Genomic DNA, 26,564 nt, shown 5'->3' with positions numbered 1-26,564 from the left:
TGGAGTTGAAGATGACATTGAATGTTCCTAGTTACAATTTTGACTTAAATCGGCTTGAAAATCGATTGTAAGACTTGAAAATGGTTGTCTAGCAATGATCAACAGCAAACTTTTCACAAATGTCCAGTCTGATCTTTTCCCTCAAATTTCCAATGTTTTATCATGATACATTACTGTAAAATGTCAAGCCTGTACAGATGGCCTCCTCATTTCACCTACAGAATAATATTTTCACACAACACCTACTTTAATCCTCTTATGTCAAACATGCAACAGCGTCCTCAAACATTCCTACTGCGTCAAAACCTGTGGCTAAAAAGCAGAATAGTAAAATATATGATTTTGGAAGTTATTTCCTTAGATCATCATCCTGGCCGGCTCGCACACCAGCTGGTTCTGACTCCACACTGTTCATACATCAGGACCACAGCTGCAGCACACTATTGGCTGCGCCACTGCAGCTCCCGTGCGCGCGACATTAGGGGCTTCAATTTTCTAAACCATCCAGGGCTTCTTCTCATACTCACTGGCACAGAGTCAGAGCAGAAGAAGGCGAGAGATACGCTGTGTGCGAGCTGTTTCCTGGAAAAGTGGAAATTGATAGATTTTTCGCTACATCGTTTATATAACTTCCTATTTTCTACTGAGGTAACTTCGTTGTAGCCTAGTCGGATTGATCATAGACTATATTCCCAAATTGCGCTTTGGTCTGTGGAGATGGTGAGTGTTCCGGGAGCAAGTGTTCATCAGGACGGGGAGACTGTGGCCTGGGAACCGAGGGGACATGAGGATAGAAATGCGGTGATGGAAGCTCGGTCCCGGGCTAGAGATGAGAAAGCTGATGGGTGGAGGCCGAATGAAATCGTCTGGAGAAATGTTATCCTCATGGCCCTTCTGCACATCGGGGCGGTATATTCCCTTCTTGTTATCCCCAGAGCGAAGCCCCTTACCTGGGTATGGTGTAAGTATTATCTGCCGGAGACAAATACTTTGACTTAAGTATCATAGCTTGCAAGCAGACGGTGCAAGCAGGTGCCGTGCCACTGAATACGTGATGTGATAGATGTATCTATAGCCAATTGTATGTAGCTTACATACCGTCCTCCCAAAGTTTGCTATTTATGTTGTTTTTTAACATATTTATGAGTAGGCTTAACAAAGGAGATGCCATAACTATAAATAGTGATTAATATTGTGCAAAGTTACTTGTTTTGTTACACTGTAACTATCAGCTTTTTGTTTTGTTACACTGTAACTGTCAGCTTTTTGTTTTGTTACACCTATCAGCTTTTTGTTTTGTTACACCTATCAGCTTTTTGTTTTGTTACACTGTAACTGTCAGCTTTTTGTTTTGTTACACCTATCAGCTTTTTGTTTTGTTACACTATAACTGTCAGCTTTTTGTTTTGTTACACTGTAACTGTCAGCTTTTTGTTTTGTTACACTGTAACTGTCAGCTTTTTGTTTTGTTACACCTATCAGCTTTTTGTTTTGTTACACTATAACTGTCAGCTTTTTGTTTTGTTACACTGTAACTGTCAGCTTTTTGTTTTGTAACACTGTAACTGTCAGCTTTTTGTTTTGTTACACTGTAACTGTCAGCTTTTTGTTTTGTTACACTGTAACTGTCAGCTTTTTGTTTTGTTACACTGTAACTGTCAGCTTTTTGTTTTGTTACACCTATCAGCTTTTTGTTTTGTTACACTGTAACTATTAGCTTTTTGTTATGTTACACTGTAACTATTAGCTTTTTGTTTTGTTACACTGTAACTGTCAGCTTTTTGTTTTGTTACACCTATCAGCTTTTTGTTTTGTTACACTGTAACTGTCAGCTTTTTGTTTTGTTACACCTATCAGCTTTTTGTTTTGTTACACTGTAACTATCAGCTTTTTTAGATACAGTAATTCCTATGATTTCATAACTAAAAGGTATTCTCATGTAAGAGATGTTTCATCCAAGTCAACAAATATATAGATGGATTGGTGTATATTTTTTTTTGCTGTGAGAGCTTTTCAGATGACAATTGAACAGCTTGAACAGATTGTGCCTTTAAAGTGTAATGGCATCAAGTACTCTCCATGTCAGAAACAGCGGGCATCTGAATTGGGGGACTCACTATACAACCAGGGTCTTGTTTTATAAGCATTTCTAAATTAAACCTGTTAAAAAGATAAAGTGAGGAAGTGTATTGATTACCTAAAATATGAATATATGGTAGGCAATATCCAGAACTAATTTAAACTAATTTAAAATCAAGTTGTGTTATCTTCTGCCAAATGAACATGTTATTATTATTGGCTACATCCTCATTTTGAACTATTAAGATATTAAGTGATTACCATAATCTGTCATTTGTTTATTTTCCTGGAAAGCGTTGAAGCTGGCCCAATCACAGTTTGTCCGGCCCTCTATGGGCCGTGTCTGTCTGGGTCGCTTTCTGGATGGTGTTTTTCAGGCCCCAGTCAGTCAGTCATAGTGATGCACAGTTCCTGGAATCAATTCCATGAGACACCAGACAGCACAGCTTTCCAAGTGGAACCCTTTTCATTAGTCTAGTAATTAATCGTTTGAACACAGGGGACAGTATTTTTAGCTGCATAGCCTCCACTATATGAGGCCACATCAGCGACGGAAGAGGAAGCGAGACACCCCACTTGCTGTATTTTTTTTTCTGTTTCAGTGAATGTCAGTTAACTAAGTACACCAGACCCAGCTGCTATAAAGACACCCATTTAAGTAGACCAGAACCGACCATTTCTTTTAAATGACAAACTGCCTGAGTGAACTATCTTCATTTATCAACCATCTATGGCCACATTATTCAAAAGCACCTATTTTTGTGACCTGTGTGCCTGACAGAGAGATTTGGTTGAGCCTTAACTCTCAGCCTGGTATCCACCTGTAACATGTATTACACTGCTGACCCTGCCTCTCTTGCAAAAGAGATTTAATCTCAGTGAGACTAATCAACACTGAACAAAAATATAAACTTAACATGTAAAGTGTTGGTCCCATGTTTCATGAGATGAAATCAAAGATCCCAGAAATGTTACATACGCACAAAAAGTGTATTTCTCTCAAATTTGGTGCACAAATTTGGTTACATCCACGTTAGTAAGCATTGCTCCTTTGCCATGATAATCCTTCCACTTGACAGGTGTGGCATATCAAAATGCTGATTAAACAGCATGATCATTACACCAGTGCACCTTGTTCTGAGGACAATAAAAGTCCACTCTAAAATGTGCAGTTTTGTCACACAACACAATGCCACAGATGTCTCAAGTTTTGAGGGAGTGTGCAATTGGCATGCTGACTGCAGGAATGTCCACCAGAGCTGTTGCCAGAGAATTGATTGTTAATTTCTCTACCATAAACTGCCTCCAACGTCGTTTTAGAGAATTTGTCAGTACATATACAACTGGCCTTACAACCGCAGACCACGTGTATGGCGTTGTGTGGGCAAGCGGTTTGCTGATGTCAACGTTGTGAACAGAATGCCCCATGGTGGAGGTGGGGTTATGGTATGGACAGGCATAAGCTACGGACAATGAACACAATTGCATTTTATTGATGGCAATTTGAATGCACAGAAATAATACCGTGAAGAGATCCTGAGGTCCATTGTGAGGCCCGTTTTTTAAAGGTATCTGTGACCAACAGATGCCTATCTGGATTCCCAGTCGTGAAATCCATAGATTAGGTCCTAATACATTTTTTTCAGTTGATTGATTTCCTCATATGAACTGTAACTCAGTAAAATCTTTGAAATTGTTGCATGTTGCATTTATATTTTTGTCCAATAGATATAGATACAGTGCCGAAATAGAAAGTCTATTTTTTATTGGATTTCTTCACATGTTATTCCCCATTGTGTTACAAAGTGGGATTAAAATGGATTTCAATGTGATTTTTTTTGTTAGTAATCTACACAAAATACTTTGCAATATCAAAGCAGATGTCAAATTAAACTTTTCTTTTTTAAATATAAAAATGAAACAATAATATTCCTCCCGAGTCAATATCTGTTAGAATCACCTTTGACAGCGATCATAGCTGTGAGTCTTTCTGGGTAAGTCTTTGACAGCGATCATAGCTGAGTCTTTCTGGGTAAGTCTCTAAGTGTTTTGCTCACCTGGATTGTGCAATGTTTCCTCAATTATTATTTTCAAAATTATTCATATCAAATCAAATGTAATTTTATTTGTTACATGCGCCGAATACAACAGGTGTAGGTAGACCTTACAGTGAAATGCTTACTTACAAGACCTTAACGAACAATGCTTTACGAAGTTAAGAAAAAAAAGAAAAATAGTGTTATGTAAAAAAGCTCTGGCAAGGTGTTGGGGATCATGGCTAGACAGACATTTTCAAGTCTTGCCATAGATTTTCAAGCAGATTTTATAAAAAATTTAATTAGGTAACTCAGGAGGATTCACTGTCTTATGTACTGTATATACTGCTATTTCTATTGTTGTTTTTTAATTAACATTTTAATTGTTTTATTTCACTTAGTCCTGCATGTTCGAGCTCAGAGCCTAAGATGTTCACTGTACCCTGCAATCACACATGCATCCCTGTACATGTGACTATTAAACACTGTCAATCTGAATCCAGTGTAGATTTGTTGTAGGTTGTTGTCTTTCTGAAAGGTGAATACCTCTCCCAGTGTCTGGTGTAAAGCAGACTGAAGCAGGTTATCCTCTAGGATTTTGCTTGTGTTTAGCTCCATCCTGTTTCTTTTCCTCCTGAAAAATTCCCCAGTCTTTGCCGATGTCAAGCATACCCATACCATGATGCAGCCACCACCATGCTCGAAAATTACTCAGTGACGTGTAGTGTTCGACTTGCCCAAAACATAAGGCTTTTTATTTAGGCCATAAAGTGTATTCCTTAGCCGTGTTTTTTTTTTTCAGTATTACTTTAGTGCCTTGTTGTATACATAACCATGTTTCGGAATATTTATATATTTTTTCCTCTGGTGTGTAACAGGCTGGTATTCACCCTTTCAGTTTTTAAATGGCTCTGTTGTGTTTTCTGGTGTGTGTGTTACAGCCTATGTGTGTTTTATCGTGACAGCCCTGGGAGTGACAGCAGGGGCCCATCGGCTGTGGAGCCACCGCTCCTACAGAGCCAAGCTCCCTCTCAGAGTCTTCCTCGCAGCCGCCAACTCCATGTCCTTCCAGGTTAGTTCAAGTTCATTTGATTGTTATTTTTTATTCACATTAAGTGATGAATGCATACAATAATAAAACTACAACAGCAACCTAGCAACCCTTCAGCATCCAACCATAACAACAGGTTTGTAACAACAGGGTTTATCGGCTTAATCAACAATTGTTTTCCAAATCAAATACTGTCGAAGTACCTCTCCTCCTTTATTCTACTCTTCCTCTTTTCTCAAGTGTCCTCTATCCCTCTCTCCCTCAGCTGTTGAAGTGTCCCCCATCCCTCTCTCCCTCAGCTGTTGAAATGTCCTCCATCCCTCTCTCCCTCAGCTGTTGAAATGTCCTCCATCCCTCTCTCCCTCAGCTGTTGAAGTGTCCTCCATCCCTCTCTCCCTCAGCTGTTGAAATGTCCTCCATCCCTCTCTCCCTCAGCTGTTGAAATGTCCTCCATCCCTCTCTCCCTCAGCTGTTGAAATGTCCTCCATCCCTCTCTCCCTCAGCTGTTGAAATGTCCTCCATCCCTCTCTCCCTCAGCTGTTGAAATGTCCTCCATCCCTCTCTCCCTCAGCTGTTGAAATGTCCTCCATCCCTCTCTCCCTCAGCTGTTGAAATGTCCTCCATCCCTCTCTCCCTCAGCTGTTGAAGTGTCCTCCATCCCTCTCTCCCTCAGCTGTTGAAATGTCCTCCATCCCTCTCTCCCTCAGCTGTTGAAATGTCCTCCATCCCTCTCTCCCTCAGCTGTTGAAGTGTCCTCCATCCCTCTCTCCCTCAGCTGTTGAAATGTCCTCCATCCCTCTCTCCCTCAGCTGTTGAAATGTCCTCCATCCCTCTCTCCCTCAGCTGTTGAAGTGTCCTCCATCCCTCTCTCCCTCAGCTGTTGAAATGTCCTCCATCCCTCTCTCCCTCAGCTGTTGAAGTGTCCTCCATCCCTCTCTCCCTCAGCTGTTGAAGTGTCCTCCATCCCTCTCTCCCTCAGCTGTTGAAATGTCCTCCATCCCTCTCTCCCTCAGCTGTTGAAATGTCCTCTATCCCTCTCTCCCTCAGCTGTTGAAATGTCCTCCATCCCTCTCTCCCTCAGCTGTTGAAGTGTCCTCCATCCCTCTCTCCCTCAGCTGTTGAAATGTCCTCCATCCCTCTCTCCCTCAGCTGTTGAAGTGTCCTCCATCCCTCTCTCCCTCAGCTGTTGAAGTGTCCTCCATCCCTCTCTCCCTCAGCTGTTGAAATGTCCTCCATCCCTCTCTCCCTCAGCTGTTGAAATGTCCTCCATCCCTCTCTCCCTCAGCTGTTGAAATGTCCTCCATCCCTCTCTCCCTCAGCTGTTGAAATGTCCTCCATCCCTCTCTCCCTCAGCTGTTGAAATGTCCTCCATCCCTCTCTCCCTCAGCTGTTGAAGTGTCCTCCATCCCTCTCTCCCTCAGCTGTTGAAATGTCCTCCATCCCTCTCTCCCTCAGCTGTTGAAGTGTCCTCCATCCCTCTCTCCCTCAGCTGTTGAAGTGTCCTCCATCCCTCTCTCCCTCAGCTGTTGAAATGTCCTCCATCCCTCTCTCCCTCAGCTGTTGAAATGTCCTCTATCCCTCTCTCCCTCAGCTGTTGAAATGTCCTCCATCCCTCTCTCCCTCAGCTGTTGAAGTGTCCTCCATCCCTCTCTCCCTCAGCTGTTGAAATGTCCTCCATCCCTCTCTCCCTCAGCTGTTGAAGTGTCCTCCATCCCTCTCTCCCTCAGCTGTTGAAGTGTCCTCCATCCCTCTCTCCCTCAGCTGTTGAAATGTCCTCCATCCCTCTCTCCCTCAGCTGTTGAAATGTCCTCCATCCCTCTCTCCCTCAGCTGTTGAAATGTCCTCCATCCCTCTCTCCCTCAGCTGTTGAAATGTCCTCCATCCCTCTCTCCCTCAGCTGTTGAAATGTCCTCCATCCCTCTCTCCCTCAGCTGTTGAAGTGTCCTCCATCCCTCTCTCCCTCAGCTGTTGACAACCTCTGAAGATATTTGTTAATTAGTCCAGGTGGGAATCACTATAGAGAACCTTCATAAAGCACAGGGATGAAGATACAGCTTCAATGTAGTATCGCTGGTCTTTCTGCCCTTTCAGACACATAAAAGACATAAAAGAAACAGGTGGATATTAATTATTTACTTGTACTTCTACAAATCAAAAGCTATTTCTTCCAAAATCTCTCTGAGAGGTGGCAGGTAGCCTAGTGGTTAGAGCGTTGGGCCAGTAACCGAAAGGTTGCGGGTTCGAATACCTGAGCCGACAAGGTGAAAAATCTGCCGATGTGCCCTTGAGCAAGGTACTTAACCATCATTTGCTCCAGGGGCACCATACTACTATGGCTAATCCTGTAAACCAACAACTATAGACAAACCTCCCCTCTGGAACATTTGATTTGAGTTTCAGGTTAATGATTCTAATTAAGTGGCTGACCACTGTGCTCTCAGTCTCGTCCCAGGACCTGAACTATATTACACCACTGGTTTCTAATTATGACAGAGCAATAGGGCCATCTAACGCAGGGAGACGATGGCTGCTGTGGGGAGTCTGCTGGTCAGAAAGAATAGTAGTGTTGTCATGACTACTACCAAGGGGCACTGTGAGAGACTTCTCTTCACAAATAAATCATGAATGTCCTCTTTATGGTAAATTTGCCTGATTGCAGGATTAAAAAAATTCACATCACACATTTCCACATATCTTTTTCCTCCTCTCTCCTCCCCAGAATGACATCTATGAGTGGGCGAGAGACCACCGTGTGCACCACAAGTTCTCAGAGACAGATGCAGACCCCCACAATGCAACACGAGGCTTCTTCTTTGCTCACATTGGCTGGCTGTTTGTGCGTAAACACCGTGATGTCATCGAGAAGGGAAAGAAGCTGGACGTCACTGATCTCTTGGCTGATCCCGTCGTCCAGTTTCAGAGAAAGTGGGTCCCCTGCCCCATTTCACATTGACCCCTAGCTCTAGCCCTGTTTGATTGATCAGAATACAACACCACCCTAGCTTTGCACTTGTCTTCCTGTAAGTCAGGGTTCCCCAACTGGCCCGCAGGTGGTTTTATTTTTTTATTTTTTATTTATTTCACCTTTATTTAACCAGGTAGGCTAGTTGAGAACAAGTTCTCATTTGCAACTGCGACCTGGCCAAGATAAAGCATAGCAGTGTGAACAGACAACACAGAGTTACACATGGAGTAAACAATAAACAAGTCAATAACATGGTAGAAAAAAAAAAAGAGAATCTATATACAAAAGGCATGAGGTAGGCAATAAATCGAATAATTACAATTTAGCAGATTAACACTGGAGTGATAAATCATCAGATGATCATGTGCAAGAAGAGATACTGGTGTGCAAAAGAGCAGAAAAGTAAATAAATAAAAGCAGTATGGGGGGTGAGGTAGGTAAATTGGGTGGGTAGTTTACAGATGGACTATGTACAGCTGCAGCGATCGGTTAGCTGCTCGGACAGCAGATTTTTAAAGTTGTTGAGGGAGATAAAAGTCTCCAACTTCAGAGATTTTTGCAATTCGTTCCAGTCGCAGGCAGCAGAGAACTGGAAGGAAAGGCGTCCAAATTAGGTTTTGGCTTTAGGGATGATCAGTGAGATACACCTGCTGGAGCGCGTGCTGCGGGTGGGTGTAGCCATCGTGACCAGTGAACTGAGATAAGGCGGCACTTTACCTAGCATAGCCTTGTAGATGACCTGGAGCCAGTGGGTCTGACGACGAACATGTAGCGAGGGCCAGCCGACTAGGGCATACAGGTCGCAGTGGTGGGTCGTATAAGGTGCTTTAGTAACAAAACGAATGGCACTGTGATAAACTGCATCCAGTTTGCTGAGTAGAGTATTGGAAGCTATTTTGTAGATGACATCGCCGAAGTCGAGGATCGGTAGGATAGTCAGTTTTACTAGGGTAAGTTTGGCGGCGTGAGTGAAGGAGGCTTTGTTGCGGAATAGAAAGCCGATTCTTGATTTGATTTTGGATTGGAGATGTTTGATATGAGTCTGGAAGGAGAGTTTGCAGTCTAGCCAGACACCTAGGTACTTATAGATGTCCACATATTCTAGGTCGGAACCGTCCAGGGTGGTGATGCTAGTCGGGCGTGCGGGTGCAGGCAGCGAACGGTTGAAAAGCATGCATTTGGTTTTACTAGCGTTTAAGAGCAGTTGGAGGCCACGGAAGGAGTGTTGTATGGCATTGAAGCTCGTTTGGAGGTTAGATAGCACAGTGTCCAAGGAAGGGCCGGAAGTATATAGAATGGTGTCGTCTGCGTAGAGGTGGATCAGGGAATCGCCCGCAGCAAGAGCAACATCATTGATGTATACAGAGAAAAGAGTCGGCCCGAGAATTGAACCCTGTGGTACCCCCATAGAGACTGCCAGAGGACCGGACAACATGCCCTCCGATTTGACACACTGAACTCTGTCTGCAAAGTAGTTGGTGAACCAGGCAAGGCAGTCATTAGAAAAACCGAGGCTACTGAGTCTGCCGATAAGAATATGGTGATTGACAGAGTCGAAAGCCTTGGCCAGGTCGATGAAGACGGCTGCACAGTAATGTCTTTTATCGATGGCGGTTATGATATCGTTTAGTACCTTGAGCGTGGCTGAGGTGCACCCGTGACCGGCTCGGAAACCGGATTGCACAGCAGAGAAGGTACGGTGGGATTCGAGATGGTCAGTGATCTGTTTGTTGACTTGGCTTTCGAAGACCTTAGATAGGCAGGGCAGGATGGATATAGGTCTGTAACAGTTTGGGTCCAGGGTGTCTCCCCCTTTGAAGAGGGGGATGACCGCGGCAGCTTTCCAATCCTTGGGGATCTCAGATGATACGAAGGAGAGGTTGAACAGGCTGGTAATAGGGGGTGCGACAATGGCGGCGGACAGTTTCAGAAATAGGGGGTCCAGATTGTCAAGCCCAGCTGATTTGTATGGGTCCAGGTTTTCCAGCTCTTTCAGAACATCTGCTATCTGGATTTGGGTAAAGGAGAAGCTGGGGAGGCTTGGGCGAGTAGCAGCGGGGGGGGCGGGGCTGTTGGCCAAGGTTGGAGTCGCCAGGAGGAAGGCATGGCCAGCCATTGAGAAATGCTTGTTGAAGTCTTCGATTATCACGGATTTATCGGTGGTGACCGTGTTACCTAGCCTCAGTGCAGTGGGCAGCTGGGAGGAGGTGCTCTTGTTCTCCATGGACTTTACAGTATCCCAGAACTTTTTGGAGTTAGAGCTACAGGATGCAAATTTCTGCTTGAAAAAGCTGGCCTTTGCTTTCCTGACTGACTGCGTGTATTGGTTCCTGACTTCCCTGAACAGTTGCATATCGCGGGGGCTCTTCGATGCTATTGCAGTTCGCCACAGGATGTTTTTGTGCTGGTCGAGGGCAGTCAGGTCTGGAGTGAACCAAGGGCTATATCTGTTCTTGGTTCTGCATTTTTTGAACGGAGCATGCTTGTCTAATATGGTGAGGAAGTAACTTTTAAAGAATGACCAGGCATCCTCAACTGACGGGATGAGGTCAATATCCTTCCAGGGTACCCGGGCCAGGTCGATTAGAAAGGCCTGCTCGCAGAAGTGTTTTAGGGAGCGTTTGACAGTGATGAGGGGTGGTCGTTTGACCGCGGACCCGTGGCGGATACAGGCAATGAGGCAGTGATCGCTGAGATCTTGATTGAAGACAGCAGAGGTGTATTTGGAGGGCAGGTTGGTCAGGATAATGTCTATTAGGGTGCCCATGTTTACGGATTTAGGGTTGTACCTGGTGGGTTCCTTGATGATTTGTGTGAGATTGAGGGCATCAAGCTTGAATTGTAGGACTGCCGGGGTGTTAAGCATATCCCAGTTTAGGTCACCTAACAGAACAAACTCTGAAGCTAGATGGGGAGCGATCAATTCACAGATGGTGTCCAGGGCACAGCTGGGAGCTGAGGGGGGTCGGTAGCAGGCGGCAACAGTGAGAGACTTATTTCTGGAGAGATTAATTTTTAAAATTAGAAGTTCGAACTGTTTGGGCATAGACCTGGAAAGTATGACAGAACTTTGCAGGCTATCTCTGCAGTAGATTGCAACTCCTCCCCCTTTGGCAGTTCTATCTTGACGGAAAGTGTTATAGTTGGGTATGGAAATCCCAGAATTTTTGGTGGCCTTCCTAAGCCAGGATTCGGACACGGCAAGGACATCAGGGTTGGCAGAGTGTGCTAAAGCGGTGAGTAAGGCAAACTTAGGGAGGAGGCTTCTGATGTTGACATGCATGAGGCCAAGGCTTTTTCGATCACAGAAGTCAACAAATGAGGGTGACTGGGGACATGCAGGGCCTGGGTTTACCTCCACATCACCCGAGGAACAGAGGAGTAGTAGGATGAGGGTGCGGCTAAAGGCTATCAAAACTGGTCGCCTAGAGCGTTGGGGACAAAGAATAAAAGGAGCAGATTTATGGGCGTGGTAGAATAGATTCTGGGCATAATGTGCAGACAGGGGTATGGTGGGGCGCGGGTACAGCGGAGGCAAGCCCAGGCACTGGGTGATGATAAGAGAGGTTGTATCTCTGGACATGCTGGTCTCAATGGGTGAGGTCACCGCATGTGTGGGGGGTGGGACAAAGGAGGTATCAGAGGTACGGAGAGTGGAACTACAGGGTCCATTGCAAACCAAAACAATGATAATGATAACTAGCCTGAACAACAGTATGCAAGGCATATTGATATTTGAGAGAGACATACAATAAGGCATAAAGTGATTGCAGGTCTTGATTGGGAGAGCTAGCTAAAACAACAGGTAAGATAACAGCAGCAATAACAGGGTGCTAGTCTAACACAGCAACAACAGGTAAAAATGGCGACGACTAGGCAGAGAGGGTCGGATTAACTACACACAGATCCTGAGTTAAAGCACAGAGCCGACAGATAAAACACAAATAAACAGAATGGAGTACCGTGAATTAATGGACAGTCAAGCAGGCATCAGCTATGTAGCCGAGTGATCATAGTGTCCAGGGGGCATCCGTAGATGGAGCAGGGAGGCCTCCACTAAGCTAGCACGCGGCGTTTAAAGTTAGTAGCCCGGGGGGTGGTCTGCTCAGACGGAGGGGGTCTGCTCAGACGTGGTCGTGTCGACAGAGAATCCAAGCCGGATGGCGGTGGCGAAAGAGAGGTTGTGAATTGTAGAATTGTGTTTGCTAACTGGTGCTAGCTTCGTGGCAGTGGCGCTAGCTGCGCTAGCTGCAAGCTAGCTGTGAGGATCAGAAGTAGTGGCTCAGGGATTACGGCAGGAATCCGGCGTTGTTGTCGAGAGACAGTCCGATGCTGGTAAATTGGTGAGTAATATCCAGGCTAATAACAGGGCTGGTGTCTGTGCAGAAGGTAAAAGCTACTAGCAGCGGCAAAAAAAATTGCTAAATTAGCTTGTAGCTGATTTAGACCAGTTGTGATGGATTGGCAGGGCTCTGTGTCGGCAAAAAAAGGTCCAGTCCAATTGGCAAAAGAGGTATTGTAGCCCAAGAATTCGCTGGTAGACCTCTTCGGCTAGCCGGCAGATGGGCCTAGCTCGAGGCTAGCTCAAGGCTAACTGGTGCTTGCTTCGGGACAGAGGTGTTAGCCAGTAGTAGCCACTCGGTTGCAGCTAGCTAGCTGTGATGATACGGTGTAATTGTCCAGAGCTTGCGTCAGGAATCCGGTGATGTGGTAGAGAAAAAGCAGTCCTATATGCTCTGGGTTGATATCGCGCTTGCAGACTGGCAGGTATTGGCCCGAGCTGAAGCTGGCTGTGTCCGAGTTAAGGGTGAAGACCGCAGCAGTGGCTAACTGACTACTAGCTAGTAGCTAGTTATCTGGCTAGCTTCTGATTGGGGTTACGGTTCTAAAATATAAAAAATAGCAGGTCCGTACCACATTGGGTGAGGCGGAATGTAGGAATGTATATTCAGTTCCTAGATGGAAAGTGAAATTAAAATATATACGAAAAATACGAGGACTATTTACACGGGACAAGACAAGACAAAGACACGTCCGACTGCTACGCCATCTTGGATTATATTATATTTGGCCCCCCAATGTTGTTGTTTTATGTGGAATTTTCATTGTTGGACATAAAAGACTGATTTTCCTTTAAGAAATCTGTTCTCAAGTATTCCCACGCATAATAGAGTGACATGACGTGATCGTATACATATGTAATCAAGGTTTGAAATGATTATGTTTTAGTCAAACATTAAATTTGTTTGGGCTTCTTGCGGACAATTTGCAGTCCACAAATGATTTGTAATTATGTTCCGGCCACCTGATTATCCGCTCAAGAAAAAATCGTCCCACGGCTGAATCTGATTGATGATCCCTTCTGTAAGTCATAAATGACTCTGGATAAGCCCTATAAGATATTCTCCTCTCCTCTCTGCTCATCTCTGCTCTTCTCCTCTCCTGTCTTCCATCAACTCTCCTTTCTTCTCTTCCCTCTCCTCTCTTCTCCTCTCCTCTACCTTTCTTTTGACTCTATTCTATCCCAGGTACTATAAGACCACGGTCCTGATAATGTGCTTCCTGGTTCCCACCGTGGTTCCCTGGTACTTCTGGGGCGAGACGCTATGGAACTCCTACTTCCTGGCATCCATCTTGCGTTACACCGTCTCGCTCAATGTCACCTGGCTGGTGAACAGCGCCGCCCACATGTACGGGAACCGACCGTACGACCAGAACATCAGCCCCCGGGAGAACCGCTGGGTCACCTTCGGAGCCATCGGTGAGTCTGGCTATGATCTGTTATAACATGTTATTAACTCATAAACAATTTCTTCTACTGTAGTGTCTCATAATGTTGTTATATCTATGGTCCCTCCTTTACTGCTTCTACTTTGTATTGTCTGATATTGTAAGATTCAAATTAATGGATTGAAATGATTGGAATTGTATGCAAAAGAATGCATATAACATTTGTACTTCCACTCCCTACCTATCCCCCATCCACATCCCCCTAGGTGAAGGTTTCCATAACTTTCATCACACTTTCCCCTTTGACTACTCTACCAGTGAGTTCGGGCTGCGTTTCAACCCCACCACATGCTTCATCGATCTCATGTGCTGGATGGGCCTGGCCAGCAACCGCAAGAAGGCATCCGTGGAAATAATACAGGCCAGGAAACTAAGGACAGGGGAGGGGAGCTACAGGGCAGTCAACACTAGACAAGAGAAAGAAACATGAGTGGTGGTTCTCACTGAACCAAGTTGTGGTTCAGAAGTCCATGATGAAGACGTCAATATTTTCTTATGCCGCCATGCATTATGATTTCTAATCATGATTTGCCTGCTATATTTTCTACTTTGTTCTTTTTGGTCCCCACAATTGCATATTATGTTCTGACACAAAGGTGTAGTTTTTGACCCACTGGTTAGTTAATCCAAGGTTTGATGTGGAAACCAAGACAACCAGACACCTTTTGAAATCAGAATATCAAATCCTAGCATTGATACTTACCTGTTGCAAGAGCTGCCACAAGCTAGGTTCTACAGTGCAATACCCTGTGGAGAAGGGTTTCTACTGCAGGGTGACTGGTGGTGAGACATGATCACTCCTGCATTCAGGATACACGTGCTGTTTATTGTCAACATTTTGGTTGTCATGTCTTGGAAAAAGGTCACAGAATGAAACGTGGACAGTAAATGTCACATGCAGAGGTAATGGTGTGTGGGAGTTTACTCCTGTCACCTGTACCAAGTCACCCCACCCCCTCCAATCCTTCATCACACCTAGAGATCAACTTAGGTGGTGTGAAAAATGTGTTCCGGGTACAGCCTATCAGTGACCCAGACATACAGAATACATGAACGTCTAAATAAGTTTATTGCTAGTGTCAGCACTCTGACTGAGTGACTGACTCACTGACTGAGGAAGAACTGACTGACTGATGACTGAGGACTGACTGAGGACTGACTGACTGAATGATTGACTGACTGATTGAGGACTGACTGACTGATTGACTGACTGATTGACTGTCTGACTGAATTACTGACTGATGACTGACTGACTGACTGACTGACTGATTGACTGACTGATTGACTGACTGACTGATGACTGACTGATTGACTGACTGACTGAATTACTGACTGATGACTGACTGACTGATTGACTGACTGATTGACTGACTGACTGATGACTGACTGATTGACTGACTGACTGACTGACTGATGACTGACTGATTGAGGACTGACTGAATGACTGATTGACTGATGACTGACTGATTGAGGACTGACTGAATGACTGACTGATTGAGGACTGACTGATTGACTGAATGACTGACTGATTGAGGACTGACTGACTGACTGACTGACTGACTGACTGATGACTGACTGATTGAGGACTGACTGAATGACTGACTGATTGAGGACTGACTGATTGACTGAATGACTGACTGATTGAGGACTGACTGACTGACTGACTGACTGACTGATGACTGTGTGGATGAGTAATACTAGTCTTTAACTGATTCAGTCTTGAATGATAAGAGGAGTTGAACTCTATGCTTTCAGAGATTCTAACAGACTGTGGAAGAGGTGGTAGGCAGATATTCAATATGTACTTCAGAGCAAGGACATACTGTAGTTTTAAGTTTTGCAGGATAACTTTTTTCGTCACTAGCTGGCACAGCCACAAAGTAATAAAATATGATTTAAAACCTAACTCTGAACTTAACCACACTGCTAACCCTAATGCCTAACCCTACCCTACCTTAACATTACATTAAAAAGCAATTTTTGATTTCACGAATTTTTACAATATAGGCAATTTTGACTTTACAGCTAGCCCATCTAATGGAAATTGCTCAGTTCTGCCTCAAGGACAAGACTCGTCCCAATAATTGTCAACCTGCTCAAGTTTCAACGTTTCTTTGTCACGTGCAAAGGATGCAAGCTTTTCCCAACAATGAATGCAGTACTCAATTACAAGGTGAGAGGAAATGATATAAAGTAAAAATATAAAGTAATAGTATAAAGTAATAATATAAAGTAATAGTATAAAGTAAACATGAGAACGCAAGCTACAGTGGCAAGAAAAAAAATGTGAACACTTCGGAATTACCTGGATTTCTGCATAGATCAGTCATAAGATTTGATCTGATCTTCATCTTAGTCACAACAATAGACAAACATAGTCTGCTTAAACTAATAACACACAAATTATTGTATTTTTCTTGTCTATATCGAATACATCCTTTAAACATTCACAGTGTAGGTTGGAAAAAGTATGTGAACCCCTTGGCTAATGACTTTTCCAAAAGCTAATTGGAGTCAGTAGTCAGCTAACCTGGAGTCCAATAAATGAGACGAGATTGGAGATGTTGGTTAGAGCTGCCCTGGCCTATAAAAAACACTTACAAAATTTGAGTTTGCTACTCACAAGAAGCATTGCCTGATGTGAACCATGCCTCGAACAAAAGAGATCTCAGAAAATTAAGAATTGTTGACTTGCATAAAGCTGGAAAGGGTTACAAAAGTATCTCTAAAAGCCTTGATGTTCATCAGTCCACAGTAAGACAAAATGTTTATAAATGGAGAAAGTTCAGCACTGTTGCTACTCTCCCTAGGAGTGGCCGTCCTGCAAAGATGACTGCAAGAGCACAGTGCAGAATGTTCAATGAGGTTAAGAAGAATCCTAGAGTGTCAGCTAAAGACTTACAGAAATCTCTGGAACATGCTAACATCTATGTTGACGAGTCTACGATATGTAAAACACTACACAATAATGGTGTTCATGGGAGGACACAACGGAAGAAGCCACTGCTGTCCAAAAAAAACATTGCTGCACGTCTGAAGCTCGCAAAAGAGCACCTGGATGTTCCACAGCGCTTCTGGCAAAATATTCTGTGTACAGATGAAACTACAGTTGAGTTGTTCGGAAGGAACACACAACACTATGTGTGGAGAAAAAAAGGCACAGCACACCAACATCAAAACCTCATCCCAATTGTAAAGTATGTTTGAGGGAGCATCATGGTTTCGGGCTGCTTTGCTGCCTCAGGGCCTGGACAGCTTGCTATCATCGACGGAAAAATGAATTCCCAAGTTTATCGAGACATTTTGCAGGAGAATGTAAGGCTATCTGTCTGCCAATTGAATCTAAACAGAAGTTGGGTGATGCAACAGGACAACGACCCAAAACACAGAAGTAAATCAACAACAGAATGGCTTCAACAGAAGAAAATACACCTTCTGGAGTGGCCCAGTCAGAGTCCTGACCTCAACCCGATTTAAAATTCTGTGGCTTGACAACGAGAGCAGTTCACACTAGACATCCTAAGAATATTGCTGAACTGTAACAGTTTTGTAAAGATGAATGGTCCAAAATTCCTCCTGACCGTTGTGCAGGTCTGATCCGCAACTACAGAAAACGTTTGGTTGAGTTTATTGCTGCCAAAGGAGGGTCAACCAGCTATTAAATCCAATGGTTCACATACACTTTCCACACTACACTGTGAATGTTTACACAGTGTGTTCAATAAAGACATAAAAACGTGTAATTGTTTGTGTGTTATTAGTTTAAGCAGACTGTGTTCGTTATTGTGACTTAGATGAAGATCAGAATTTTTTTAATGCAGAAATCCAAGTAATTCCAAAGGGTTCACATACTTTTTCTTGCCACTGTATATACAGGCTCAGTGTCAGTACCAAAATTACAATGTGCAGGGGTAGTTGAGTACCTGTTGCTTCGATGGTGATGAATTCATCTCCAACTTATACTTATAGATGTTGTACTTTCACTCCTCATTATGGAAAATAAGTTCGCTTATCTACTCTGTATGCTGAAAATTCATTCTCCATATTTACTTCAGCTTCAAACAAACAGGTTGACAACTTCACATTCTTAAATATTTTGCACTAATTGGTATTTTGACCAATAACATTAGATCTTTTCACATCAGATCTATTGCTGATCTGATTGCAAAAAATACCAATTCGTGCAAAGAATTTAAGAATGTGAAGTTGTCAACCAGTTTGAAGCGGAAAAAATATCTGAATTTGTCTGCCTGTGTAAACGCAGCCATAATGGGTCTAGATTGAAAAGCTACATGTGTACTTGGAATATTCTCAGTAAATTAGTTTTTATCCAACTCTTCATGATGCATACTGATATAATAGAATGTTAATACGGTTTCCCTATTTGAATCAGTTTTGTTTCCCTGTTTGAATCAGTTTGGTTCCCCCTGTTTGAATAACACAAAACCGCACCACTACTCTCAGGAAGCCGTGTCTGTCACTTTGTCATGATGTACTTTATAGTGGGAGTAATTCAGATTTAATTAAATGCAAGACAGAATGTGACAAAAAGCTATATGAGATATGAGAGCATCTACCAAACTTTGAATCTATCCATTTGATTCATTGGAAATATTAATTTCACTCTACTGTTATGTATAGTGAGAGTTAGCGTTGCCATAGTGATTCTAGCTATTACAACGGTGCTGTGTTAATATAAGAGTATCGTTGACAGTCGAGCTTGTGTTATATGCTTGTGTTTTCCTCTCTCAGTTGTGGAAGGACTGTATTTGTTTTGGTTGTATTCTGTACCTGTCTTGTGCGGCTTTATACTGGGTCTATATCAATAGCCTAAACTGTATATTTCTGGTTTAGTTGTTAATACACTGTCTTATTGGGGACACACAAAGAGTATGGTGGAGTTTCCTTTGTAATGATTGGATCTGGCTGAGATGATGCATATGATTAATCTGATGTGTAGGTAACTGAATGTACGTACAGTTGAAGTCGGAACTTTACATACACCTTAGCCAAATACATTTTAACTCAGTTTTTCACAATTCCTGACATTTCATCCAGTTAGGATCACCTCTTTATTTTAAGAATGTGAAATGTCAGAATAATAGTAGAGAGAATGATTTATTTCAGCTTTTATTTATTTCATCACATTCCCAGTGGGTCAGAAGTTTACATACACTCAATTAGTATTTGGTAGCATTGCCTTTAAATTGTTTAACTTGGGTCAAACTTTTGGGGTAGCCTCCCACAAGCTTCCCACAATAAGTTGGGTGAATTTTGGCCCATTCACCCTGACAGAGCTGGTGTAACTGAGTCAGGTGTGTAGGCCTTCTTGCTCGCACACGCTTTTTCAGTTCTGCCCACAAATGTTCTATAGGATTGAGGTCAGGACTTTGTGATGGCCACTGCAATACCTTGACTTTGTTGTCCTTAAGCCATTTTGCAACAGCTTTGGAAGTATGCTTGGGGTCATTGTCCATTTGGAAGATCCATTTTCGACCAAGCTTTAACTTCCTGACTGATGTCTTGAGATGTTGCTACAATATATCCACATAATTTCCCTTCCTCATGATGCCATCTATTTTGTGAAGTGCACCAGTCCCTCCTGCAGCAAAGCACCCCCACAACATGATGCTGCCACCCCCGTGCTTCACAGTTGGGATGGTGTTCTTCGGCTTGGAAATTGCTCCCAAGGATGAACCAGACTTATGGAGGTCTACAAATACAAATTGAAATACATCCACAGGTACACCTCCAATTGACTCAAATGATGTCAATTAGCCTATCAGAAGCTTCTAAAGCCATGACATAATTTTCTGGAATTGTCCAAGATGTTTAAATGCACAGTCAACTTAGTGTATGTAAACTTCTGACCCACTGTAATTGTGATACATTGAATTATAAGTGAAATAATCTGTCTGTAAACAATTGTTGGAAAAATTACTTGTGTCATGCACAAAGTAGATGTCCTAACCGACTTGCCAAAACTATAGTTTGTTCACAAGAAATTTGTGGAGTGGTTGAAAAATGAGTTTTAATGACTCTAACCTAACTTCCGACTTCAACTATATGTACGTACAGTATGTGTATCATCATCATTATTATAGCTAAGACAAATTATTTAATAGATATACTTCATGTGTGTGTTAGTTGACTTTGTGCCATTCATTAGAGAGGGCTTTTTCAATAATAAACTGTTGGATATGAAAGTTCTGTGTTTATGTTTATTGCCTGGAAAATAAGCAGATTTTCATCCCAAGTCCTGTGAGGGTGGAGGTACATTTTCTTTTTCAGTTGAATCACAGAAGATCCATTATGTTTTTCTTCTATGAACAACATGCCAACATAACATGATGCTATTATAGTAGCATTATTTCATTAGCATAATTGAATAAACCAGAAATCCACATACAGTGCATTCGGAAAGTATTCAGACCCTGAATGAAGCATGGTGGTGGGAGCATCATGCTGTGGGGATATTTTTCAGTGCCAGGGACTGGGAGACTAGTCAGGATCGAGGGAAAGATGAACGGAGTAAAGTACAGAGAGATCCTTGATTAAAACCTGCACACCTTCCAACAGGACAACGACCCTAAGCACACAGCCAAGACAACGCAGGAGTGGCTTCGGGAAAAGTCTATGAATATCCTTGAGTGGCCCATCCAGAGCCCGGACTTGAACCCAATCGAACATCTCTGGAGAGACCTGAAAATAGCTGTGCACTCCCCATACGACATGACATAGCTTGAGAGGATCTGCAGAGAAGAATGGGAGAAACTCCCCAAATACAGGTGTGCCAAGCTTGTAGTGTCATACCCAAGAAGACTCAAGGCTGTAATCGCTGCCAACGATGCTTCAACAAAGTACTGAGTAAAGGGTCTGAATACTTATGTAAATGTGATATATATATATATTTTTTTTAATACATTTGCAAAAGTGTCTAAAAAACAGTTTTTGCTTTGTCATTATGGGATATTGTGTGTAGTATGATGCGGGGGAAAAAAACTATTTAAATAAGGCTGTAAAGTAACAACATTTGGAAAAAGTGAAGGGGTCTGAATACTTTCTGAATGCACCCTACCTCTTAGACAACTGTGAAGTGTCCACAGCAGAGCAGAGTGTCCACAGCAGAGCAGAGTGTCTACAGCAGAGCAGAGTGTCTACAGCAGAGCAGAGTGTCTACAGCAGAGCAGAGTGTCTACAGCAGAGCAGAGTGTCTACAGCAGAGCAGAGTGTCTACAGCAGAGCAGAGTGTCCACAGCAGAGCAGAGTGTCCACAGCAGAGCAGCTACAGGTGGGTGTCCACAGCAGAGCAGAGTGTCTACAGCAGAGCAGAGTGTCCACAGCAGAGCAGAGTGTCTACAGCAGAGCAGAGTGTCCACAGCAGAGCAGAGTGTCTACAGCAGAGCAGAGTGTCCACAGCAGAGCAGAGTGTCCACAGCAGAGCAGCTACAGGTGGGTGTCCACAGCAGAGCAGAGTGTCTACAGCAGAGCAGAGTGTCCACAGCAGAGCAGAGTGTCTACAGCAGAGCAGAGTGTCCACAGCAGAGCAGAGTGTCTACAGCAGAGCAGAGTGTCCACAGCAGAGCAGAGTGTCCACAGCAGAGCAGCTACAGGTGGGTGTCCACAGCAGAGCAGAGTGTCTACAGCAGAGCAGAGTGTCCACAGCAGAGCAGAGTGTCTACAGCAGAGCAGAGTGTCCACAGCAGAGCAGAGTGTCTACAGCAGAGCAGAGTGTCCACAGCAGAGCAGAGTGTCCACAGCAGAGCAGCTACAGGTGGGTGTCCACAGCAGAGCAGAGTGTCTACAGCAGAGCAGAGTGTCCACAGCAGAGCAGCTACAGGTGGGTGTCCACAGCAGAGCAGAGTGTCCACAGCAGAGCAGAGTGTCTACAGCAGAGCAGAGTGTCTACAGCAGAGCAGAGTGTCCACAGCAGAGCAGAGTGTCTACAGCAGAGCAGAGTGTCCACAGCAAAGCAGAGTGTCCACAGCAGAGCAGCTACAGGTGGCCTACTATCATGTCACATAGGTTATAGTGTAGGATAGGACAGTTTACATGCTGGAAACGAGGCTTACTGCTATTGCTCTTTCCTACGGGAGAAGGCTCTTTCCTCGCTCGCCTAAATATTCAGTGCTGCAAAGAAAAGGTTCGCCCATGGCCACAGTGCATGTTCGCGACTGCACACTCCATTTCACTATCTCCGGATTTAGTGCTCTCAGGCACATGTTTATATGACCATTTGTGACTACGACTGATAACAAAACTGCGTCTTTCAGTCAATTATGAAATTAGAAGAAGACGGAATCTAAATTCAACAGGCGCTGGCTGGCAACGAGGTATTTCATTTTTCTGTATGACGATTAATCAGAGACTGATAGAGTGGGGGTATTGGGACTGGGGAAGCCAGTTAGGGAAAGGGGAGGAATCCTCCATTTTATAGGTTGTGGGGAACAATACAGTAAAACACTGTTTGGGAAAGTGAGCTGTTATCAGTGACCTACATGTCAATCTGTCGCTGTTGTGAAAGTATCATGGTAGAAATGACATAACATATTGACAGGGTAGGTGTTAAATACCCAACCGGCCCGCGATAGAATGTAAAATGTAGGCCTACATGCTAGCTACATCGTTTGTATTCAAGGCTATGCACTAGGCAAACACATTCACCATCTATCTATGCAGTCATCACAAATATATACATTTTCTTGGCTCAATCTGATGCACGTGCAAATTGACTGAGTCAGTGAGTGATTGTTGTTGTTGTACTGAGTGGTTGTAATAAATATTGGCAATTTGCATTCCCCAGCTTTGTAGACACGGGAGCTGTCCAGTAGCAGTGGTTCTGAAATCAATGGCTGCAGAACATTGGCCCAACGGGCTTTTCGACACTATCCAGTGCTGAAATTATTCTGGCTCTAGATACATACACCTTTATGTTTACATGTCAGTTAATTCAAGGCTTTTATAAGTGCAATTATTTACGACAGCCTTACGTTAACTGATTGTTGTAACAGCTAGCAGGATACTAGCCATTCAATGTTAGGTTAATCCGGAAGAGGCAGTCTCAAATTGTAAAAACAGGTAACATAATATTGTGTTTTTCTTCTGTAGATTAACCCCCGGACCTGACTTTGGCTTGGTCTTATCATTTGTAAGTGTGGCATTGGAACAGAACAGCATTCCTGTACTTCTATTTTGAGTTACAGTAATTCCCTCAAACATCTCAGGACAGGCTTTACATGTTCTGCCTCAGGTGGTTCTAAAACAGTTCTACCTCCTTCCATTTCCTGAGAGTGGAGATGTTTAAAATGGTATTTGTTTACAGGAGACACCATGAGGAAGTGCAGTCCCTGGGCGTTTCTCCCTATCATGTACTCTCTCTTCACAGCCGCTGGACTCTGGGTTGTGTAAGTGTCTTATTTTTCCTGATCTTTTCAGTTATCTCACGCACTATTCGGCTTTACAGCTGTGTGTGACTTTAACTTAAATTACTTTGGTTACAGGTATTTTATAGCTGTTGAAGATGAGAAGATAACACCCCTGAGTTCAGAATACAAGTAAGGTGGAATATAAATGAAGAAAGTAGAAATATGTTATTCCAGTTATTATGACCATGCACTATTTCTAAATATTAGATGCAATTTTTCACAGGCGATCTGGAACTAAATCCCCTCCATATATAAGGTACACAGCCTATGAGTACCAACCTAATTGGTTAGAGATCTTTATCTAGGATTCGTGCTTCCTGTCAATACAATTGTCTCTCTCTCTCTCAGCATTGCAGGCAATGCTCCCCCGGCCAGCTGTGTTTTTAGCCAGGTCATGAACCTGGCTGCCTTCGTAGGTAAGCCTGATGCATGTTCTCCTATTTTCTATCATATAAAGTTTACGTGTACATGAAAACACAGTCAACATTGGACATTGTACCATAATATATGCAGGATATGAGATGGAGGATAGAGACAAGAATAGAAACAACAGGATGCATATTATAAAATGGGGAAGTACCGTGTATTGATTTGGATGGATTTACAGTCAGCAGTTCCAGCGGCAGAACATGTAATGCTCATTACAAACCGTTATTGATGAGGTTAGTATTGAGCAGAAACAAAAGCCTGCACACCCTGTGGGTCCCCAGTACCAGGAATGAAATGGTTAGAGAGACTACCAGACCAGAGAGATCCCTTATGGGTCTTCTCCTTTCAGGGTTCATCATTGGTGTCCTCAGATACCTGCAGCTGAAGCCCCGGGTCCATAAACCCTGGCTCAATATTGGCAGTCTGGTGGCCCTGTCCCTGGCCTGCTTCGGCATGACCTTGGTGGGAAACTTCCAGGTAGGAGTCACTGGCTCTGTCCAGAAAATAAACCTTCAGCCCCTAGACACTTCCCCTAGTCCCTAACTGCCCCTTTCCCAAACTTGGTCCTTGGGACCCAAAGGGGTGCACGTTTAGTTTTTTGCCCTAGCACTACACAGCTGATTCAATCAATCAACTAATCACCAAGCTTTGATTATTTTAATCAGCTGTGTAGTACTAGGGCAAAAACCTAAACATGCCCCCAGGGCGGGCCCCAGGACCAAGTTTGGGAAACGCTACCTTAACCGCTAGGCCAGGGCTCTCCAACCCTGTTCCCGGAGAGCTACCCCCCTGTAGGTTTCCGCTCCAACCCTGTTCCCGGAGAGCTACCCCCCTGTAGGTTTTCGCTCCAACCCCAGTTGTAACTAACCTGATTCAGCTTTTCAACCAGCTAATTATTAGAATTGGGTGCGCTAAATTTGGGTTGGCACGAAGGAGGTAGGCTCTCCAGGAACAGGGTTGGAACCCTGCCCCAGACTGTCCCTGGCGTACTTCGTAGGAGTCACTAGTCTTACACAACCCTTAGCCCCTACATCCAGACCCAAAACATTTGAGAACCACTGACAAAATCTACGAAAACCTCAACTTGGTTTGCAGCGATAATCAGATTTTTGTCAGAGTGTAGCAGGGTCACAGTAATGAAATGAAACACAAGAGCCATGTCTGTCGTCTGTCTGTAATGTGTCTGGTCCAGCTGTCAAATGACGAGGAGCTCCACAACATTGGGACGTCCATGACGTTTGGCCTGGGGACGTTGTTCTGCTGGGTGCAATCTGTCATCACCCTGAAGGTCAACCTGAAGAACGAGGGCCGGAGGGCGGGCATCCCACGCTTCCTACTGTCAGGGGCTGTCACCGCCTGCATGCTGCTCTGTATCCTTCCTCTGGCTTGCACCAGGGACTCACTCTGTCACTAGCAGACGCTTTTAAACAAAGAGACTTACGGTACAGTGAGGGCATTACTATGGGTATGTTGGCTGGATACAGCTGTAGTGGTGGAAACCTTTCTTTCACTTATTCAGCCATGTTAAATCAGTGTTTACCATGAAAGAGGAAGCTAGGAAGTACGCATTTTGAAAGTACATTTTGTAAAGTGTTTGTTTGACCCTTAACCCCCCCGTTCAGACTTTGCTCTGATGGCGCAACGTCTTCACATGCACGCAGCGCGGGCGCAATGGGCGCTAGTCATGTTCTTCCTGGGCTTCCTTGCCACCTTTGCCATCGAGTTCAGACACTACCACTTCGAGATTGTCTGCACCGACGACCGCGATCCGCCTCTTAGCCTGTCAGAAACCTTCTCCGAGGTGTCAGAGTACCAGTCGGACCAGCTATAGGGCGGCTCCAGAGGACAGAACCAGCTATAGAGCTTTGGTGTACTACAAAACAGTTAGGTTGCCTGTCGTTGTCAGTTGGAGGTAATTTACAAATGAACATGATATTTGTAAGGGTCAAGGGCTCCAGTTTGTCTCTTGTTAGTTACTGAAGAAGAGTTAGTCAAACACTACTACATGTCTGCCTGTTTGAACACAATAAGCTGTGAACGACTGTCTTTCTAGTACTACTGTACCTTGAGGTGATCTTTCAAAAGCAACAAACTCTTTCCATGAGCACAAAGAAGGCATCATTACCTTTGTCATCTCATCAACAGTAAAAGGGATGTTCGCTAAAAGTTGCTAAATGGTTTAATTGAAGATGGATGTGCATGAAGATGGCTGTTTATTATGTAGCTGAGTTGTAGAAGGATAGATAACTCATATCTCAGATTGATAGTGACACTACCCCACTGACCTTCCTTTCAAATGAATGCAGCCAAATGCCTAATAGAATGTGTGATGGGAGTCATCACCACTCCCATTTTGAGTCTTCTCATTCTACCGACAGAGGTGTTCTGCTGCATTCTCTATTTCCTGTCCGTCTTGTCTACCTCCCTCTATTCTCAACCTGAATTAAGACAGACAACAGTTTGTGATGAAGCCGATCTCAGCTTCTCTGTGAAGATGAGTAGTACAGTAGTATTATCATCCAGATACAATGATGCCATTTTGAACCATATCGCTGTTGCACCCATTAACCACAAGTCATGGGAACCCTTTTCAGTGTTCTCTCTATTTCACGTTTCTTAGTACAACACGAGGCTTCATCATTACCATTCAAGCATAACTGACAAATGCATCTCAGTGTTGTACTGCTGTTTGTTAGAACATTACAATTATATTTTACAATAAAACTTGCCTTTGCATTCTGATTGGACTTGTTGAGTATAGCCCAATCCTGTACATGTTTCAAAGTGAC

At 43.7% G+C, this 26,564-nt stretch overlaps 2 protein-coding genes across 2 annotated transcripts; both read left to right on the top strand.

The window, feature by feature from the left end:
• The first annotated feature begins 448 nt into the window (after positions 1-448).
• Positions 449-20,529, top strand: LOC139537424 (stearoyl-CoA desaturase 5-like). Its single transcript, XM_071338683.1, has 5 exons — positions 449-961; positions 5,057-5,187; positions 7,886-8,091; positions 13,660-13,892; positions 14,128-20,529. Exons 1-5 carry the CDS (start codon positions 718-720, stop codon positions 14,349-14,351), a joined length of 1,038 nt encoding a protein of 345 aa, XP_071194784.1. The 5' UTR covers positions 449-717; the 3' UTR covers positions 14,352-20,529.
• Positions 20,530-21,823: 1,294 nt separating this feature from the next.
• tmem150c (transmembrane protein 150C) lies at positions 21,824-26,517 on the top strand. The gene is made up of 9 exons (XM_071338865.1): positions 21,824-22,254; positions 23,030-23,069; positions 23,244-23,325; positions 23,422-23,475; positions 23,570-23,602; positions 23,695-23,762; positions 24,125-24,252; positions 24,968-25,145; positions 25,398-26,517. Exons 3-9 carry the CDS (start codon positions 23,252-23,254, stop codon positions 25,604-25,606), a joined length of 744 nt encoding a protein of 247 aa, XP_071194966.1. The 5' UTR covers positions 21,824-22,254; positions 23,030-23,069; positions 23,244-23,251; the 3' UTR covers positions 25,607-26,517.
• Positions 26,518-26,564: the final 47 nt, after the last annotated feature.

The sequence above is a fragment of the Salvelinus alpinus genome, chromosome 1, assembly GCF_045679555.1.
Source record: "Salvelinus alpinus chromosome 1, SLU_Salpinus.1, whole genome shotgun sequence".
Taxonomy (NCBI): Eukaryota; Metazoa; Chordata; class Actinopteri; order Salmoniformes; family Salmonidae; genus Salvelinus; species Salvelinus alpinus.
This window is presented reverse-complemented; position numbering and strand designations above follow the sequence as displayed.

Bases quoted from the DNA above. Each gene is read 5' to 3' on its own strand.
- LOC139537424 (XM_071338683.1), top strand. From the start codon at position 718: ATGGTGAGTGTTCCGGGAGCAAGTGTTCATCAGGACGGGGAGACTGTG. The intron at 962-5,056 runs GTAAGTATTATC...TGTGTGTTACAG, and splicing joins GCCCCTTACCTGGGTATGGT to CCTATGTGTGTTTTATCGTG. The intron at 8,092-13,659 runs GTGGGTCCCCTG...ATTCTATCCCAG, and splicing joins GTCGTCCAGTTTCAGAGAAA to GTACTATAAGACCACGGTCC.
- tmem150c (XM_071338865.1), top strand. From the start codon at position 23,252: ATGAGGAAGTGCAGTCCCTGGGCGTTTCTCCCTATCATGTACTCTCTC. The intron at 23,326-23,421 runs GTAAGTGTCTTA...CTTTGGTTACAG, and splicing joins GCCGCTGGACTCTGGGTTGT to GTATTTTATAGCTGTTGAAG. The intron at 23,476-23,569 runs GTAAGGTGGAAT...AATTTTTCACAG, and splicing joins CCCCTGAGTTCAGAATACAA to GCGATCTGGAACTAAATCCC.